The 20,228-nt window shown below is 38.9% G+C and overlaps 1 protein-coding gene across 1 annotated transcript in view; it reads left to right on the top strand.

Annotated features, from left to right (window-relative positions):
• The first annotated feature begins 494 nt into the window (after positions 1-494).
• Positions 495-20,228, top strand: part of LOC114648190 (uncharacterized protein C6orf132) — a 71,218-nt gene continuing 51,484 nt past the window's right edge. The window contains exons 1-2 of the mRNA XM_028797075.2: positions 495-832; positions 16,812-16,906. Coding sequence (XP_028652908.2) covers positions 706-832; positions 16,812-16,906 — 222 coding nt within the window. The 5' untranslated portion in view covers positions 495-705. The remainder of the gene's footprint in view (positions 833-16,811; positions 16,907-20,228) is intronic.

Here is a 20,228-nt window from a genome sequence, read left to right as displayed (position 1 = left end):
TTTGTCTATGAAAAAAACAAACTTCTATCACAAAATTAAAATGTAAGAGCTTTAGGAAAAGGCTCCGTAGTAGACCTTGATGCAGTAATGTAAAGGCAAACCAGTTGGCAACCTAAACTGTTCTTTCTCATCAAGTATTTAAGAAAGTAAACTTTCTAGTTCACTCCTAGTGACTCCTTACTAATAATGCGTATAATACCCTTCGTCGCGTCATTCTCTTCTTTTCATTTTAAAGCGCCTTGACCAGAAATGTCGGCAGGTGCTGATGTCAGTGAAACAGATTCCTTCGAGATACGTAACGCAAATTGCTCTTCCAGTCCTTGTGCTGTGTGGTTTAAGCGCCTGCAGTCTCGTTGCTAGGAGACAGGGCCAGGCGCGGGTGCGGTCTCGCGACCAGGTGAGCTGGCCGGGCGTACCCGAGTGCAGGTGGGTGGGACTGTTTACCTCACCTGTGCTGGGCGCGGAAGGAGGAGGAAACCGCAATGCTCGCCTGGCACTTTTCCTTCAGTAGTGCACCTGCTTCGACTTTGACACCTGCTCTTTATTGTACCTAGCAATGTGCCATGGGATCTGCAGGAATCTTTTATTAGCGTGACAGATCCGTGTGTGTGTTTTGTATTATTGTTGTTATCTTGGCGATATGATTGAGTAAATACAGCGTATTTTGACGGGATTGCTTTGCTTGTCAGAAGGAAGCAGTGAAAAATGAAAAAAGGAACATTGAGTCGGATTCTGGGTCGAAAAGAAAACAATTCACCCTTATATAAAACGAAGCCTGTTGGATCCAAACTCGAGATCAGCGGTCCGACTAGAATCGATGTCCCAGATCTGGGTGAGTGAATTCTCTCGGTCGCGGCCCCGCCAAAGGAAATGCATGGGTACGGGAAAGGTGACTTGAGATCTATTTAAATGAGGTTTGGGCTGTGTCTACATTTAAGTAAAGAATACTACAAGCGAAATATAATAATAATAATAATAAACACTGAAGACATTCAGTACCTAATAGGGGAAGAAATCTGCCTCCTGTCACTTCGTTGCCCGTGCTATTAAAACAGTTCCAAGTGAGAGATCAGACAGCTTTCAAGTAAAATGGAAACTTCAGACATATCACTGCATAACAAAATTGATAAAGTTACGTAATGCCTCTTCTCCCTGTGAACAAGACTGCACAGATTAAGTGTAAATAAATGTCTGATCCTCTAACCTATTACTATCAGAATTGGATTGGTTTATCAACAAATCTAACTTAAATATTTAAAAATCACGTCTGTAAACGCAGTGCTAACTCTGCCTCACAGCAGCAGAAATCCTAAGGATCTTGCGCGGCTTCCAAATGTATGAGGGGAGTTTCCTTCCACATCCTTAAGACCTTTTTTTTTAGTGGTGAATTTAAATTGGCCCAGTATCTGTTTGACAGTCCCAAAACTGGTTCCTGCGTTGCTCCAGTTTGTGTCTAGATACGCTTGGGCCCACCAAGTGGGTATGAAATTGCAAAGATCATGTCATACATTAGAACATAAAATAGAGCATAACACTCAAATTATCATGGTCTTATTGTAAAATAAATATGTGAGAGAATTTTTAAAAATCGAATAGAATTGTTTAGCATATGATATTTAGAATTATTTTTGTCTGTTTTGTCAGTATAGTATCATAAAATTCAATATAGTTACGTCTGGATATTAAAACCTGACATATATCGCTAATAAACGATACCTACATTAACCGAGTATCTGTTTTTTATAAAAAGTAAATTCGACATCCTAAATAAGGAAAACCAGCAATCCGTCACTCGTTCTATAAGAATTAAAATCTGCTTTCATAAACTCTCGTGTCATCAGTCATCTCTGTATTTATTAAATTAAGACTTAACAATGTGATATCTCTTAACCTAATGGTACAGTTTTGCCAGATATTGGAGACTAAAAAGGAAAGCTGACACACCAACAGACTGAACCCACTAGCTTTCCATCATTAAAGACTTAAATTCCTCGCAATCACAGCCGCAAAACAGTGATAAATAAATGTGGGTGCGACTCTCTCATCAAACTAGATTTAAATAAATACAAAAAACAGGAGCGAGCTCTTTCTTTTACACAAAGACCCGATATATTTTAGCTCTTCCGCCTATTTTAACTTCAACGGCCACCTTTAACCATCATCCTTTTACCTTTGAGACCGAGAGTGCCGACATTCCTCAGTTTAGTGCGTGGTTTGTCTGATGTGTCTGTAAATTGAACGCTGATCAGTATCAACTTACCGGACATTAAAACCCGCAGAGACTGGCTGTAATGCAGGCCAGCAGCAGTATTGTAAAGTACCGATATAACAAAGCATGTTAAAGTCTTACCATTAAATCTTGCCTTACGTATGTGCCGTGTTATTTTCAATCTCCGAGATTATGCGTTATCAACGGCAAAAAAATGCCCACGTTGATTATATTGCGAAAGTGAAAAATGATCTACCTAGCCAACGTTTCAGATCAAAATACAATACTTAAGACCTGGCTTGTTTCAAATGCTATGCACCCTTCATGTCTATTCTATGTGTCACGTGGAAAAGATGAGTCGTAGAATCATTTCATGAGAGACAACTGCATGTGTCATATGGGGAGTTACCAGTTTGCATCGCTCAGAAATATGCTCGTCCTTGGCAGCTGAAGCATGTAAGAATGAAGAGAAGGGCTGCTGAATAACACTACCGATCTCATTGGATTTGAAAAAAGCCACCCCATCATAAAACATCATTATTCGCTTTGATATTTAATAGGCCTACTGTATTTAAGGTGTGATATAATATTATGGTAATAGTCTCATGTGCCCATTATCAATGGCAAAGGTAATTGGCAAATATATGCCAGCTACTGGAGATAAAAATGAAAGGAAATTTACAGTAATTTGTTTGAGTTGTTACAATAATAGGCAAAAAGATGTCCAGGTTTAAGAATATAAAATAAAAGAGGGTATGGACTTCAGGCAGAAAGTAGCTCTGGGGTGCTAACTCAGCCACACTCATGCAGAGCCTGACCAGCCTAACCATCTTTGGGGATGTGCAAGAAGACCTAGGATGATGGATCCTTGAAGCAGCAGGACTGATCACTGCACCACTGTGCTTTCAGTTATCAGTATAACTTACAATACTACTACTACTAATAATAATATATTATTAATATTATTGTTTGACGAGTTTTCACATTCACCCTCTATTCATTTAGCTTTTCTAAGGGGACCCCAGTTTTCTTTTAATATCCTAAGCAATGGCATTTCTGGCAAGAAATTTTTGAGCGGTCATAACAGAATTTCCTTTTATATATGCTCACATGTCAAACTTTAACATTATCTCACTTAACTAATAATATATGTCCATTTTTTGCTTTAGCAAAAGTTATCAGTATAATTTACAATACTACTACTACTACTAATAATAATGTATTATTAATAATATTATTGTTTGAAGAGTTTTCACATTCTCACTCTATTCTTAGATTTACTAAAGGGACCCCAGTTTTCTTTAAATATCCTAGGCAGTGGCATTTCTGGCAAAAAAATTTTTGAGCGGCCATAACAGAATTTCCTTTTATATATGCTCACATGTCAAACATTAACATTATCTCACTTAACTAATAATATTTGTCCATTTTTTGCTTTAGCAAGATGTGCAAGTTCACACATCATTCATGTTTCAGAAAATCAATCAAAAAATTGGATGCTTAGGAGCCCAGTCTGTCTCAGTTTGATTGAGATTATTGTGATACTTTCTGTTATTGCAATCATCTAAAAATATAGCAGGATAGATTTAAATGTTAAGTAAACTGAGAGCCTCACAACTAAATAATAGTTCTTTAATGGCACTTTATTGGGTTGTGGAGTTCCTCATAGAACTATTGATTCGCAAAGAAACATTTAATTCTGGTAAATATTCTTTACATACGAAATTTGATCTTTGAGCTCTGAAAAGGTTCTGAATATGTCCAGATAACAGAAAACTTTAATGTATGGTAGACAACTTAGCATGATACAACAGATCAAGAAAACCTCAACTTGCCCTGTGTTATTGAATATACAGCAAAAGTCCTTTTACAATGATTTCACAAATCTGTTATTATCTATTCATGGTTATTTATGGAAACCGTTACAGATCTAAATAAATAAAGGCTCTTTCTGAAATCCATGTGTATGGTTCTTATGGGACCCAAAAATGATTCCGCTCCGGCATTGCTCTGTAAAGCCACTCTGGTGCCTTTATTTTTAAGAGTGCCACCACTGCTTATTAAAATATATTGGCTATGAACTGCCTAAGTTGAAACAGCAACAAATCAGATTAGAATAGAATGGCTTTAAGGTGAAAAAGGATAAGCTACAATAACTGGGGCAGTATAGGCATACTACAAATACTGCACAACTCAAACTCAAGACTCTGAGGATGTCTGATAGCACTGCTAACCACCAACCTGGGAGGTGTTTGCTGGACAATGTGTGACCAGCAAGCAGATGAAGAAATAATTTTCTATATTCCTGTTTTTGTAAAGCTTCCCTAAATGGCTGTTTCAAAATTAACTGCCTTTAGGCTGCTCTCCTCAGTGGTGGATGAAGAACAAAATTCAACTCAGCCCCATTCTGTTCAGTATAATATCATGTACTTGTTGCATTGGTCATGTTGATCTGATTTCTTTCCTTTTCTTTTTTACACAAATTGTCGTGGCTACCTTTAAGCAAATAAGCAAATGGTACTGGACTTTTCATTACTCTTTGCTGACTTGTGCTGCAAGGCCTTGACTGAGATATTTGCAACCGGAAGTGCAATTGAAAAACACAACAACTGGAGGCAATCATTTTAATGCTCCAAGCTTGATTGTTAAACTGAAAAGTTCAAGTTGGAAATGTGCACATACACACCCAAGAGTATACAGAACACTGCAGGGCCAATTCCTCCACCTCCCCACCCAGAAACAGGCATGCAGCCTGCAGCATGAATGCAATTTCACATAGTACAATATTAGCAATATTTTTCTAGATAATGAGCATATAAAATCAAAAACAAATCACAGTATGGAGAATAAGAGGTTGTAGCCCAATAAGCCCCTTTGCTTTCCTGTGAAATTCAGTTGCCCAACTGCAGACACACCCGGGAGTGATCCTAATGCAGAAATGCCACTGATCCTATTGCTTTGGGCGCTGATGTCATGTGTAAATTTGTCTTAGAGTTAACGTGTGTATATATGTATGCAACTGTGCCACAAACTGCACTGGTGTGCCATTCAACGCAGGGTTCTACAAAATGCTTCCTATTGCAGTGATTGATTTTGGCTCCGCCATACTTTGTTCTAAAATAAGCACTTTTAAATATTCTTATTTTCACTATTATTACTTGTTTCATACATGTGTCAACAAACATGGACTAGAACCAGGGCACACTCACACAAACAGTGCATTTGTTTGCACAGTGACAAGATAGGGGACAACAGCAGTCTCCAGGCTGTGGGGCACCTGGTAGGAATTGAATCGCAGTTGAAGTCCTAAGAGGTGGAAATAACGCTTACTGTATTCCTTTACCTCATCATCATCACCAGTTTTATTTTTTTAAATTATTATGAATATTACATGTATATTAGCTAAAGTGCTAATATTTCTATCTGCCTTTGAGCACTCACGTTTGTCAGACCGCTCTCTTTGTTCTACGTCTTGCTCATGCCTTTTATTTAATCTGTATTTCTCCTGTAGTGTTCGCCCCAGCCAAAGACTCTTCGTTCTTTCCCGACTAACACATTTTGATAGTCACCTGTAGCTGCAGAATGTTTCCACCTGAATGCATCACCACAGCAGCAGACCTGATTGTTATTATGAACAGTTAAAAGAAACTTGACAATCCAGTAGCTCAATCGCGGCCTTGTTTACTCCGTGATCTCGTGGAGAATGGAGGACTGTTCTTTCAGGTTTGTCACGGCTTGCCATTTACATTGTGTGACAAATGCCTTTGTTTGCACACTCTGCGCTCAATTGTTCAGAGATCTTATCGGCTTAGGTATTTGCATTCTTAAAAGTGTGCTCAAATATTGTTTCGCAATAACTCTTCTTGTAGGTCGACCCCTTCTCTCTATTCCTTGTTTCGCAGCACGACCCACCCCAACTATTTTTTATTAAGATTGATTTTTTTTAAATCAACCTGTCAGTTGCTGGTGAGCTTCCTCTACCTTTCTGGTTTAGTGGGCAGATTGATGATTGGTTTGTTTGACATAAAGAACAACAGAGCAGTCCCTCGTTCGAACGGGTCAAGCGGATTTGTGCAACTGAGTGCTATTTCCTTCCATGGCACCGATCTGACACCCATATTCTCTCCCTTCATTTTGATCACTTTGACAGCTTATCTGCACAGATATGAGGCTTAGTATTATCTCGCCTTAATTAGATCAAGCGGCCATGTTTATCTTCAAAGCTCAAAGGAAGGTTTATTATACAGTCATTCACCTCCACGTGTGCTATATAAATATTTAAACAGGATCTACAACGTGTCTGGCTGCAATAGCAAAGACAGAAGTCCACTACGATAAACATGACTTCAAACCTGGAGAGTACGCGTTGTTAATGCAATATGCCTGCACAGTTCATATGCACAAGTGCACTCAAACCTACTTATTAATCATGCTTGCTATGAAAGGCGCTATATAAAGATGATTTGTGTTCTAAATATGTAAAAGGAGTGTAATGCCGATCATCCTGTAAATAATATGCATCCTTTGAAAGACACCATATAAAAATGGTAGCCCTGGTAGTACCTTATAATAATAAAATGAAAACTGAATTGCCTTATAAACTGTTTTGTAATAATGCATGTGATGAAAAGGCATTCTTATGCATGAATAGATTGCTGTATTAAACCTTTATAATAGTATTTACAATAAAAGGCACTATATAAAATACATTACAATATGAAATACGTTACAGTAGTGCTAGACATGAAATTAGACATTAGAATTTAGCAAATGGATGTCAACCCATTTCTAGGTAAGGCACTCTATAAAGATGGACTGTCTCATAAAATGGTTTAGCATATTTCTAGTTGTGATAGGTGTGGACGTCCAGCGACTGGAGGGTTCCAAATAAAGAGTTGAGGTGCCAACCGGATAACCCCATTTAATGTAGGTACAGTAATCCAAAAAAACAAAAAATACTTTGAAAGGAAATAAGCATGCAATGGTGCAGCTTAAAACTGCTAGGAACAATCAGACTTTCTGTGGTAGTTCTGAAGAGTAGGTCTGGTTTGAGGATCGATCCTGCGTTAGGCTTGGGTCGAAAACTGACAACATCCTTCTGGAGATGTCTGATTTTATACATCTCCAGCTAGAAGGGGCAGGTCTTCTCTGGGCAGAGTCAGTTGCCCTCATTAGGCTTCTTCTTACAGCTTTGGAGAGAGGAGACAATACTGTTAGTGATAGTGCCCCCTCTCATTCTGGGATGGTGCTGTCTACCAGAGTAGAGACTGTAAGGTGATCCTCAGACTCCCATGCATGACAAAGGCAACATATAAAGACAGACTGCCTTGAAAAATGATTTATGATAGTGTTTCCTATTAAAGGTATTATATAAAAAGGATTTACTATATGGTTGGGCTCAGTGTGTGGTGGTTGCAGCAAAGCGTTATCAGCGCATGTTTCCAACCTCTCTCCTCTCTTTCTCTCTTGGTCTCAAAGGTGCTATATTATATGAACTGCCTTATGAAATTAATATGACTGTCTTATGAAATGATTTGAGGGATTTCTTGCTATGAAATCACTATATTAGTAGGGATTGCTTATAAAATAATTAATGATATTGTTTGCTATGGAATGGACTAAAAAGGATGGATTACCCTATAAAATTATTTCCAGTATTGCTTGTCGTGAAAGTCTGATTATTAAGAGAGATGAATTGTGATGGTGCATTGTAATAAAGACACTATAAGAAGATGGGCTGACTTATAAAATGATTTTTGAAAGTTCTCAAAGGCACTATATTAGGTGCACCGCCATATGAAATGGTTTGACAGATTTCTTGCTATAAAAGGCACTACATAAAGAGGGACAGCTTTATAAAATAACTTATATAGTATTGTTTGCTATGAAAGAGACTAAGAAAGATGGAATACCCCATAAAATGATCTTAGATATTGCTTGGTATGAAAGGCTCTGTTAATGATAACTGTCTACTGAAACATGACGTTTCAGGTGATACTTACTAGGGATGGCAACACATAAAGTCATTAACTAATCTGTAAAATGATTTGATATCACATGATACAATAGACTATTCAATTCGATTTGATCTTACATAATATTTATCTTAGAACACAGGCTCGGAAGGTACATACAGGTTTATAATGAACAACAAAAACAGAAAAAATATAGTAATATAGTTTCTATATAAAATTAAAATGAACACCTCTCTGTGCAGTGGAGCTTTGGTGCAGTGGAGAGAGGATAATGTTGCCATCTCAGAAATAATTGTCATTGCTTTAATTTTGAGGTGAAGTCTGCAAGTTTTCCCTTTTCTCATAAGGAGTTTTTTTCCCCACGGATGTTCTCTTAGGTTAAAAGGGCAAATCAGAACTGCCACAATGTGTGTCTTCAATAGACTGGCATCATATGGGACTTCTAAGCCATGTTCTAAAAGTTGCCAGATTAAGAAACAATAGCCTGTTGATCCAAACAGAAAAAAATTGAATGTGAAAGTTTAAGCATGAATGTTTGAGATATTATGAGATTTATGTTCTCTATGAAGGAAGCTATATAAAATAAAACTGACCAATCGAAGGAAGCTATATAAAATAAAACTGACCTATCAATAGAAATCATTATTTAGAGCTTGCAGAAGGATACCCAGATTTGAATAATGGCATCTGTTGCTGCACCAGCTCTAAAGACACAAACAAAAGGCCTACCACCTGAATTTTTCATGCACATGGGATGAGACATTTGATGAGTGTAGGCTGTTAGCTTCTTAACTGCACAAGGTATTCACGTTAGAAACGGTCTGCCACAGTATTACTTTTGTGTCTGTGAAATACTTCCTGAAAGTCTAATTTTTTCTCAATTTCAGACAGTGAATTACTTTCCCAGGCCTTCATGACCTAGACATTGATTTTTTTATGAAAGTGTATTAACAGGGAATAGCTAGAAAGGAATACTAATGCTATCATTTCCAACATCATCACTGTGCTAGATTCACTGCACTGGTGACCAGTTGATTTCAGAATCTTTTCCTCAACAAGCTCTTGGAGTTGACATTTTATATGCTCATAGTCCTACGTTAGACTGCCAAAGACAGATGGCAGAATAACTGTGTCGTAATTCACTAGCGGATGAGTAGGTGCTAGGGTATAAACTCCAAGGATTACCCTGACCATATCTAATAATAATAATAATACATGTCATTTTTAGAGAATGTTTCTCATTCTCAAAGCTTTTCACAGAAATTCATGATAAACAAAAGGGTAAAAACAGAAAAAGTTCAAATACACACAATTAGATACAAAATAATATCAGAATAAAACAATGAATAAAAATAAATACAGGAAACAAAAATAAGATACAATAAACCGGAATATTATACAAAAATTCGAATACTGCAATTAAAACTTGAACAAAAAACTGAATTTGTGATACAAATGCAAATCATACTGAGCAACTGGACAGAGAGATAAACTAAAAGAAGGGACAGAATGTCAGGGTAAGTTAAATGCCTCCCTGAACAAGAGAGTTTTAAGTTGTTTTTTAAAAAGAATTAAACAGTTTTGGGAGGCAGTTTTCCACGACAAGCTGAAGGTTCATTCACCCATAGAGCACAGGATAGTTTGGGGCACAATGAGATTGCCAGAATCGGTGGGCCTTAGTGGGCACTCAGGACCACTGTGATGGAGGAGGTTACTAGTGTAGTCCAGTTCTAGGCCATTTTAATCTTTATTGGTTAGTAATTGAATGTTATACTCAATTCTGTAAGACACAGGGAGCCAGTGAAAGAAGAACAGGATGGGTGTTATTTGCTTGTTGCTGTGGGTCTGTGTGTGGACTCTTAGACCAGAGTTCTGAACCAATAAGAGTTGTGATAACAGATTAGAAGGGGCACCTGCCATTAGAAAGTTACAGTAATTGACGTGGGATGCAAAAAAGCATTGAAAAGTTTCTTAGTATCAGAAAAGGAATGGAATGAATGACAGCAGGATATGTTATGGAGTTTGAAATAAGAAAGCTTCTTAATGTGGTTTATATATGTAGAATAAGAATGGGGAGAATTGAAAATGGCACCAAGATTCCTTTCAGAAGAACAAGAGAAAGAGAGATTGGGAACATGCACTGATAGAGCGCATTGCCACACTCACCATGCAACAAACCACTTCAGGATCCCAAATTAGGACCCCAGCACAGCTGTGTAACAGGTGACACTTGAGCACCATACAACTTGAATGGAATGGAACAGTGTGAGGTTTTTTTGTTTCAGTGGCTAGAGTGCCAGTCCTGCCACCAACACCTGAGTTTTTCATGCAAGTTGTCGGATCTGCTTGCAGGTAAACGTCAAATCTAGGACAGAACAATTGCAGGTTAAGGGCCTTGCTTAAGGGCTCAACAGAGTGGAATCACTACTGGTGGTCTGATGATATCATCTATCAGCAATAAGAGTTACTGAAAAAGAGCTCATTTTCTTAAGATAAGCTTTAGTGCCAATTAGCAGGAATTTGGTTTTGTTACAGTTTAACTGTAAGAGTTCCATATTTCATCCTGGTTTTAATTTCATTGAGGCAAATTGTGTGCTGAGCAAACACAAATGAACTTTTGCTTTTAACACTGAAATAGATCTTGGTATCATCCACATATAAATGATAGTCCAGTCTAAAGCTCCAAAGCTATGAATAATATGGCCAAGGATAATCATATAGATACAGAACAGCCGAGGGCAGAGAACAGACCCTTGAGGAACTTACTGTGTGTCCGTCACTGAGCTGGACCTGCTGTTACAAGACTGACAAACTCTTGCCTAAAATTCTGGAATGACTTAAACCACTGGCAGGCAGTGACAGAAATACCCAAAATGATCTCCATTATAGACAGTAGGATATCGTGGCTGACAGTATCAAATTCTGCACTAATGTCTAACAGAATTAATATGCTGATCTGCAAAGAGTTTGCTGCGATAAGTAAATCATCAACTGTGCTATGCTGTGTTCTGAAACTAGACCGAGACCTGTCAGTGAATTGCAGACAGTAATCATTCTATCTTTAAGTGTAAAATGCATTGGGAATGTCTGTAGATCTATCTTTTTGAACAATACAAAAAGAGTGAATATATATATATATATATATATATATATATATATATATATATATTGTGAGAGGTTCAGCCCGGACACAACCACACGGACACCAACTCTTCATAAAATCACACGCTTTTATTTCTCCACAAATAAAGTCCCACACAGCACAGTGCTTCCCGCACCAAATACCCTTACTCGGGCCTTCACTTGTCCGTGGGCCACCTTTCCTCTCCTCACGGGAGCTTCATCCTGCTCCCACTCCCGACTCTAGATCCCCGATTGTAGGGAGGTGGCCCCTTTTATCTCCATCCGGTTGTGTTCCAGGTGCTTGATGACGTCCTTCTGGCAGCACTTCCTGGTGTGGTGGAAGTGCTGCTCTTCCACCCGGAAGCACTCCGGGCATGGCTGGAAGGATCTTCATCCACCTTCCCAGGTGTGGCGGAAGTGCGTGTTTCCCAGGCTCCACGATACTTGGGGCGCCCCCTGGCGGTGGCCATAGGCCCCAATGGGCTTGAGCCTCCTTGCTCCTTTCCCGTGGTCCCCTCAACATCCAGGGCGGTTGCCCCCTCCTGACCCAGGGGACGTATAAGCCACCTTCCAGTCCTTCCAGGCATCCTGGCTGAGTCTGACCCCCAGCCTCCTGTGATAATATACAGTATTATATATATTTTGTATATATTATAAATAACAGGGATCACAACGTGATAAATTTGAGATCTTATTTGAGAACACACAAATGTTTCCCAAAACAAACTCTTACAATTTGATGAAAGCTTGCATGGTGCTGAGGAAGTACCTAGAAAATATAGAATGGGGAAGTAAAACTCAGTAACTATAATTAAAAGATGGTGTCACTTCAGAGTCCATCTGATCTAGGCTCAAATTAGGCATATTTAAGGAACCTCGGGAACACAACAGGAGAAATTATTGAAAGTGAGAAGTAAATAGCAAATGAACTAAGCAACTACTTGTAAAGGAAGAAACAAATTCGAATTCACCATGCAGCAATAAAAACAAACTCCGAGTTCATGCATTTTAAAATGGAAGAGTTGGATGCGCTTCAAGCTCTCATTACAATGAAGACTAATAAAACCCCTGGACCAGATGGGATTTTACCAATTGTACTGAAAGAAATGAAAGACGTCCTCTATGAATCCTTATTAGGCATATTTAAGCAGTCACTTGAGAGGACTGGAAAGTTGCAAAAATGACTCCATATAATGAAAATAATCTACTGAATTGCAGCCAGTAAGGGTTTATGAGAGGAAGATCTTGCCAAACCAATCTTTTAGAATTTTTGAACAGGCAACTGCAACAATTGACAAAAGAAAAGAATATAACATAATTTACTCAGATTTTCAAAAAGCCTTTGATACAGCTTAAGGGTGAGTCACATATTCCTGGATACCAGTGAAAATTAAAGGGAAGCGCTTCTTTACACAAAGAGTTGAGGGACTCTGTTGCAAACTGCCAAGACATGTAGTTGAAACAGAAAGCTTCACAACCTTTAAGAAGAATCTGGATGAGATATTGGGACCGCTTAGCTATTAGCTAAACAAACAGGCTTAATGGACTGAATGGTCTCCTCTTGTTTGACAAATTTCTTATGTTGTCAATGCTTGTTTTTTGGAATCTCAAAATCCAACACTGTCAGATTACAATGTTATTTGTACATAAGCTATGGCGCACTTAGCTTGCAGAGACTGTTTATTATCTCTGAACCTCAGCGTCTGTCCGTTCAAGTTCCCACCTCTCCTCTGGGGCATTCCAAAAAGCAGTTCAAATGAATCATTTTTTGTTTGGCCTACCAGCCTTCCCTTCATTCTTAAATAAAAAAGTCAAATTGTTTGGACCACTTAGATTTACTTACGTTGTTATATTATGGATAGTGTTTCACTGAGTATATTTCATTTAAGGTAGACAGAAAAAAGAATACATTTAGAGGTGTTGAATTCAACCAGTCTTTAATTATATAGCACCTTTCTATAGCAAAGACCTTTACAAGGTGCTTTACATGTATATAGTTATGAAACAACAGGAGCACAAGCAGGTTAAATGGCTTTCTCAGGCTCACACAGAGAGTACAGGGCCAGTCTGCCTGGGGTTTAAAGTCAAGTGCTTTGTCCACTAGGCCAGACTCCATGCATAAGTCAGCAGTTGCTACAGCAAGATCTGGTCAAAAGGACCCGTTAGTTATCTGGAAGTATACATTGCAATCATCATTTTTATAATTTCTGGGTCAGGGATGTAAAACTGATGCCATCCTACAGTTAAGTGACATTGTCTTTAGAGATGCCCATTGGATTGGTTTCTAGACATGCAACATCTTCATGGACATAGTGAAGAGTAGACACCATTCCAAGCAACTTAGTCCGTGTGTCAGTTTGAGGCTGAAGAATGGGTCACCAGAAGGCTGGGCATCTTCTTTTATTCTCTGTGAAGGGTACATTTTTTATGATCTGTATTTGAAAATTTCTGAAGAAAAAGAAAAAACTTAACTGAACACTGTCTGCCCCTCAATGTCCTCATTTTTTGCAGTGACACACCCAGTGATAAATGAATGCTGCTGGTTTGTTTAACATAATATTCTGAATGTCATTGCAAACTTTTTGGGAATCTAATAATGACAATAATTATCTGTTTATCTATATTCAGACCAAGTTAATTCAGTTGAGGGTGATGGATACTCTAGCCTATCCCAGCATGCACCCAGCCCTGGACAGGTTACTAGTCCACTACAAGGCACATCCATGCACACACAGCATAACACAACATGACATGTGTTAGACCCTTTAAGTCCATTTTACAGACACGGAAAGATGGAGTCTATGGGGGCAGCATTGGGCGCAACACAAAAACCAGTCCTTCACAGATCCTACTTATGCACACACCCACACTTGACATTAGTGAAATTGGCACTTAACCTACAATGCTTGTTTTTGGGAATGTGGGAGTAAACAGAAGTGCCCAATGAAAAACATTGCAAACACTGGTAGAACGTGCAAAACTCCCCACAGATAATGACGTGATGTTTCATTTAGGAAACCTTGCACGGATTCAAGAGTGAAAGTATGCATTTGTCAAAAAAAAAAAGCAAAAACAGACTTATAAAATCTGGCGTATGAACATTCTATACAATTTACCCTTTATAGATCACAATCATCTTGAAAATGTGTGCGTGTGTGAACACGCCTCGAATCACACCCACTTACTTCCCTGAAATATCATATATTAATATGGACTATGCTAATCAACCTCATACATATGCAGTCACCTACATTTGAGGAGTCCTATGGTGTGCTCCATAAATGAGCAAAGCAAGAACATATGTGACCTTGTAACGCCTCACCTCTGCACTCTGGGGTCCGAGAAGGGCATAAGACACCAGTGTCTGAGCAGATAACCACTATTGCCTGGCACTTATAATGACATGATTGCTGTTACAATGAATAGTACATTACATAAAAACCTGAGGGTTCAGCCAGTTACCTTACCAACAAGCTAGTGTTCACATACAGCACCATCAGCAAGTGCATGGCAACACAAAATAAGTGAATCATGGGTCGTCCCAAGTCACAAAGCCATGACTTTTGTCAGTCTCATCTTGGTGTCACAGATGACTTGTGCATTTATGTAATGTTGTTACAGCTAACAAAATAAGCTTCATTCCTGCTATGTGCCTTTATTGCAATATGAGTGCAGTAAATTGCCTTGATTATTTTATGAAAACTGGACACTGCTTCAAATTACCTTGTTATGTCGGCCTATACACCCACACCATACACAACTGAATGTAGTGCCTCATTAGTTGGTTAATGGCCTCCAGCATGGCGGTCATGATTGACTGAAGCTTGGCTGAGATATTGCTGATCTGTCAGCCAGTTCCCTGAGAAGTGACAACAGGTTGCTGATGTAAACTAATAAAAAAACAAAAATGTTCTTCAGTGCAAATACACACCAACTAAAATAGAGTCTGTACATCATGCTCATCACTTTTGAGGTTTCAGATGTTTGTCATGTCAATGCACATTATAATAACTGCTTGGTGATATGAATTATTATGCATACAAGTTGCTGTCATTCAGTTGGTTTGCTTGCATTTCCCTACTTGATCAAGGGTGGCGTCATTTCCTGTTTTCTCCAAAATGTTACATACATATGGGTCCGAGTGGGTGTAAATATACATAAGTTCTCCTATTGAGCTTTCCATTACTGACAGTGTGTGACTATGAGCAAGTGACTTCACCTGCCTGTACTCCAATTAGATAAACAACAGAACTGTAACCAATTATATCTCAAATGTTCTAAGTTGCCTTGGATAAAAGTGTCAGCCAAATAAGTAAATAAATAACTAAATAAGCTTTCTCTTCTAAATCATGGCTTCTGAGTGGAAAGTTGTATACACATGTTTTGGGTCTCTCTTTTTGCATATGCAAATTTTATAAATCTGACTCCAGGCCTGGGATTTAAACCACACTAGTACTGGCACACAGTGCCATCCAAAGGCAACAGCAGCAGCAATTTAATAAGAGAAGGTGGAATACAGTATGTGATATTTTGTTACAATTATGTGTGTGGTCTACAGCGTCAAGTACCTGGGATGCATTTACCATGTTAGCTTTTTTAACATGACTCTTATACTATGAACAAGTATTGGCTCATTCTGAGATTGGATAAGCACAGCACTAGGCATCCTTTAAGTAATTGCATTAATAATATAGTAGCAGCGTTAAGGAGCATTCCTGTTGGATTTGGAAACTATGGTGGAATCATTTCCTGCACTGAAGAAGGGCAACTGTAGTTTACTGGACTACAGTAACATTATCTTAACTCAGTAGGCAGTGTCCATTGTTTAATGAGCTTATCAGCACATTAACTGTAGGCAAGGTCCCAATGGGGACTCTCCTGTGGTGGAAACCTCAGGTTCGGTGGCCCTTGACTGTTGTCCCTAAGCAAAGTATCAACAGCAACCTGGGTAGTGGTCTGCAATGATGGTAGCTTTTCAGCTTTATTGACTTTCAGTTATACTACTGCTTCTTCTCCATCTAATCAGTGGATTTATTCTTCAGGGATCAGATGCTTGGACAGTTTCCAAACTTCCACAGTCTGTTAGGATCAGGAGGCCAGTACAGTCTGGATCCCGAGTAGCACATTGCCAGTCAACACACAGAGCCGTGTGCTCCAATAGTTTAAGTGAACTCACCAGTGATTCATGGAATTATGGGTAAAAAAACTGCAAACCTCTGCCATACTTACTGATTCAACCACAAGATTGGAGAACAGTCCATAACTGTCCCATATAGGAATGGTTGTCCAGCATTGGGGCTACATTCAGAGGTGCTGGCCAACATCAACCAGAACCATCAACAGGCAATCCAGATTTTATGAAATTGGCATTGTGTCATGTTATAAGTAATGAACAGAAAATGTAGTTTAAGAATTCTGCTGACCACCAGCCTTTCCCACAATTCCTTCTGGCACTTAACTTTGTCTTAATTTTAATACTAAAGACTTTTCTTTTTCACTTTCAGATAAAGTGTTGGGCTATGGGTCAGTCCCAGAAACTGGAACTGCCAAGGTGCGAGCCAGGCCGACTGTCAAACTGTCACCTAATTTTCCTTCAACGGTGAGTGACACTATTTTTCTCAACCTTATTGCTGAAAATTGGTAACAAAAATGTACACTGATACTTTACACTAAAGAGAACAACAATAACAACACCAAGGGGGGTGATGCTCTGATACTGGACACTCAGTGTGTCTTTTTTTTCTTCCTGAGGACTATGTGGTCATTTGTTATTACACATATTACGAAACTTTCACATATGAATGGTACCCAGTAAAGAAAATTATGGTAGGGTGGCCAAACTGCTAAGAGGCTGGCTGGGAGGGCAGGAAGCAGAATGAGCATCTTAAAATGTGAAAGAGAAAAAGGAGACAGACACACAGTAGGGGTAACCACTGTTTGAACTGGGAATACTTTAGGGTGGTAGAATTGAGAACATCTTGGAATTGGGAAAGATGGCTAATCACATGACGTCAACCTTTTCCAATTAGTGGGGTCTCAACGTAATTCTGCTGTCTTGACTCATATTACTGACCCAACTAAATCACAACACCCTTCTTTATGACACTGTGTATACAAGTTGATGTTTTGTCTGGCTATGGGGTCCTTTCAACCAACCCACTTATTGCAGTTTCAGAGTTGGGTGAACCTGGAGCCTAACCAAAAACTACTGGGCACAAGGGATCATATGGTACTTTTTCTCTTACTTGGCCAGTTTAAAATTACAAGTCAAGTAAAAATGTATATCTTTGGGATACAAGAAAAAAAATCTGGGAAAATTATCCCAGATGGATATAGGCACAATCATCAAACTCCACACAGAAAGTTATGAGGCACAAAATTCAAACTATGTGTTTCCTATTTCTACCAATATACTTGATGTCACAGGCAGTTGAAGAGACATAAAAGATCTAGTAAAAGATGAGCACACATTGGAGACTATAGAACTCCTTTAAGTGTCTGCGTAGGTAGAAGGAGACTAATGGAGAGAAGCAGGCCTTACTTGCACAGTGACAGCTAAAGATGTCAGGAGGGGATTCTTAGGGAAAGCTTTCTGAGGAAGGCCTTAGGTCTTTCTAAGGTTGCTTGTGATGCCAGAAATACTTTCAGGTTATGTTTAAAGCCCACCCCTTGCTTGTGATTCTTTTAGAATGTCATTTGAGGAAAGAAGTCAGCTGGCATAAAGGTAGCAGGAGAAGAAAATAAGATGAAAAGTGTCAGACTGAACAAGCTGGAGAGGGGTGGCACTCAGATGAAGCACATACAGTTGGGGGCAAATGGACAAAGAAGACCAGAGAGGACATGACCATTAACTTTTTGGGGATTTTGACTTGGGTCAGGTCTAGAACATTTACTATTAGGTGTTTCTATTGTGCAGATCTTTCTAGAAGATGTTTGAGAATAAGCAAGAGCCCACCAGAAGTATCCAAAAGTCTAAATGACTTTCTTTTTGGCTTTTCTGCAAGTTCCCGGATGTCTGGAAAGATAAAGACACATGACATCAGAAAGCACATTCATTGATACAGTCATACTCCCTCACACAGAGGCAATTTAGCATTGGCATCAATCAATCAATCAGTCAGTCTTTTATATAGGGGCCTTGATAGAGCATATCTTCAGAAGGCATTATACCATTTAAGCAGAAGTGCAACTCAGAGGAACTATAAAAGTGATAATATTAATGAGAAAATAATTAAATTACATGTAAACAAACTTAGATGGGTCCATATAAGTAAATGTAAACTATGTGGGCGTTGGCAAGACAGAATCAAATATATACAGATTTCAATTACAGAATAAAGTTACAGGTAAAGCTTCTTTAAATACAGTATAAGAAAGAAAAGGTGAGAAAATGCAATTTGATCATAACCACTAAAGGATCTTTAACTTGAACTTGAGCAGACTTGTGTCTAAAAAAGTACGGTGCCAAGAGCTGCATAAGAAGTCTTTAAACTAGTGAGAAGGCTGGCAGCAGAGGTACTGAGGTGTCTGGCAGGGTAGAATGAAACACAACAATGATAATTGTCCATCACAAGGCCACACTGAAGTTCTGTAAGGCAATCAATATGACAAGGGAAGAAGGGCCAACATTTGGATTAAGGTAGCAGTGCTCTTATTTTGTCTTTATATTAAATTAGCAGGGGTACCTTGTGCTTCCCGAAGTGGGATAAAGTGCAGGTGTGGTCACTAAACAAGTCTCCCAGGGAGAAAAATTTTGGCCCTAAACCAAAATATTATTAAGTAAACCCACCATGGAAATCAATTTTACATACTCGTGCCATGTCCCAAAAATATCTTCAAGGGGCACTTCAACATGACTGTGCGTTCAAACCTGGTTTAAAACTCAGAAACCTCGATCTGAGCAGCTCCATCTGTGGCTGGGTGTATTATTTGCTGAGAAACAGGCCCAAGTCAGTGAGGACTGGCAACAGGAGCTCCTCCACACTGTTCACTAACACTGGTGTTCTGCATGGCTGCTGCCTCAGCCCACTACTATACTGTCTATTCACCCATAACTGTGTAGGTAAACATGAGGGCAACAGCATCATCAAGTTTACAGATGACACCACTGTGATTGGCCTTATCAGCAATGATAACGGAGCTGCCTACAGGAGTGAGGTAAAAGACCTGAAAGTATGGTGCCATGACAACAGCCTCTTTCTGAATGTCAACAAAACAAAGGAGTTCATTGTTGACTTCAGGAAGAACAAACACAGTCATGCTCCACTCCATAGCAGCAGTTCCCCTCTCCAGACAGTTAGCACCTTCTGGTTCCTGGGTGTGTAGATCACCAGTTACCTTTCATGGTCTGTCAATACCTCCTGCATCTTCAAAAAGGCTTAGCAAAAGCTTTTTGTCCTGAGGAGGCTAAAGAACTTTGGGTTGGGGACCAAAATACTGGTGAACTTCTATCGCTGCTCTATTGAAAGTATCCTGACATGATGCATCATGGAGTGGTTAGGTAACCTGACTTGCCATGATTCAACCTCCTCCAAAGGACTGTACAGTATGTACTGCTGGTGCAATCTATATGCCTGTATAGGTATGTTCTGCACTATGTACTTTACATTAGGCCATTCTTCTGCTACTCTTATTTATTGAATTTATTAATTTATACCATTTATATTCATCATATTGTCTTTATATGCTTCCCTGTTAGCAAATGTGGCACAAGATTTTCACTATACTCTGACAGTGTATTAGGCAATAAAGATCTAATCCAATCTAATCTAATAAAGTGCAAGTGTGGTCAGATTTTGGAACAAAGCATAATAGTATTCCATAGGGAATCTGCGCAAAATTTGGAGGAGGTGCAGTAGGTTTAAGGTATGGATTTGTACACCAGACAAGTACACACACATTCTGCTTTATTTATAAATATG

This window comes from Erpetoichthys calabaricus, chromosome 3 (assembly GCF_900747795.2).
Source record: "Erpetoichthys calabaricus chromosome 3, fErpCal1.3, whole genome shotgun sequence".
Classification (NCBI taxonomy): domain Eukaryota; kingdom Metazoa; phylum Chordata; class Cladistia; order Polypteriformes; family Polypteridae; genus Erpetoichthys; species Erpetoichthys calabaricus.
Note: the sequence above shows the minus strand (reverse complement) of the source record. Positions and strands in the feature narration are given on the sequence as shown.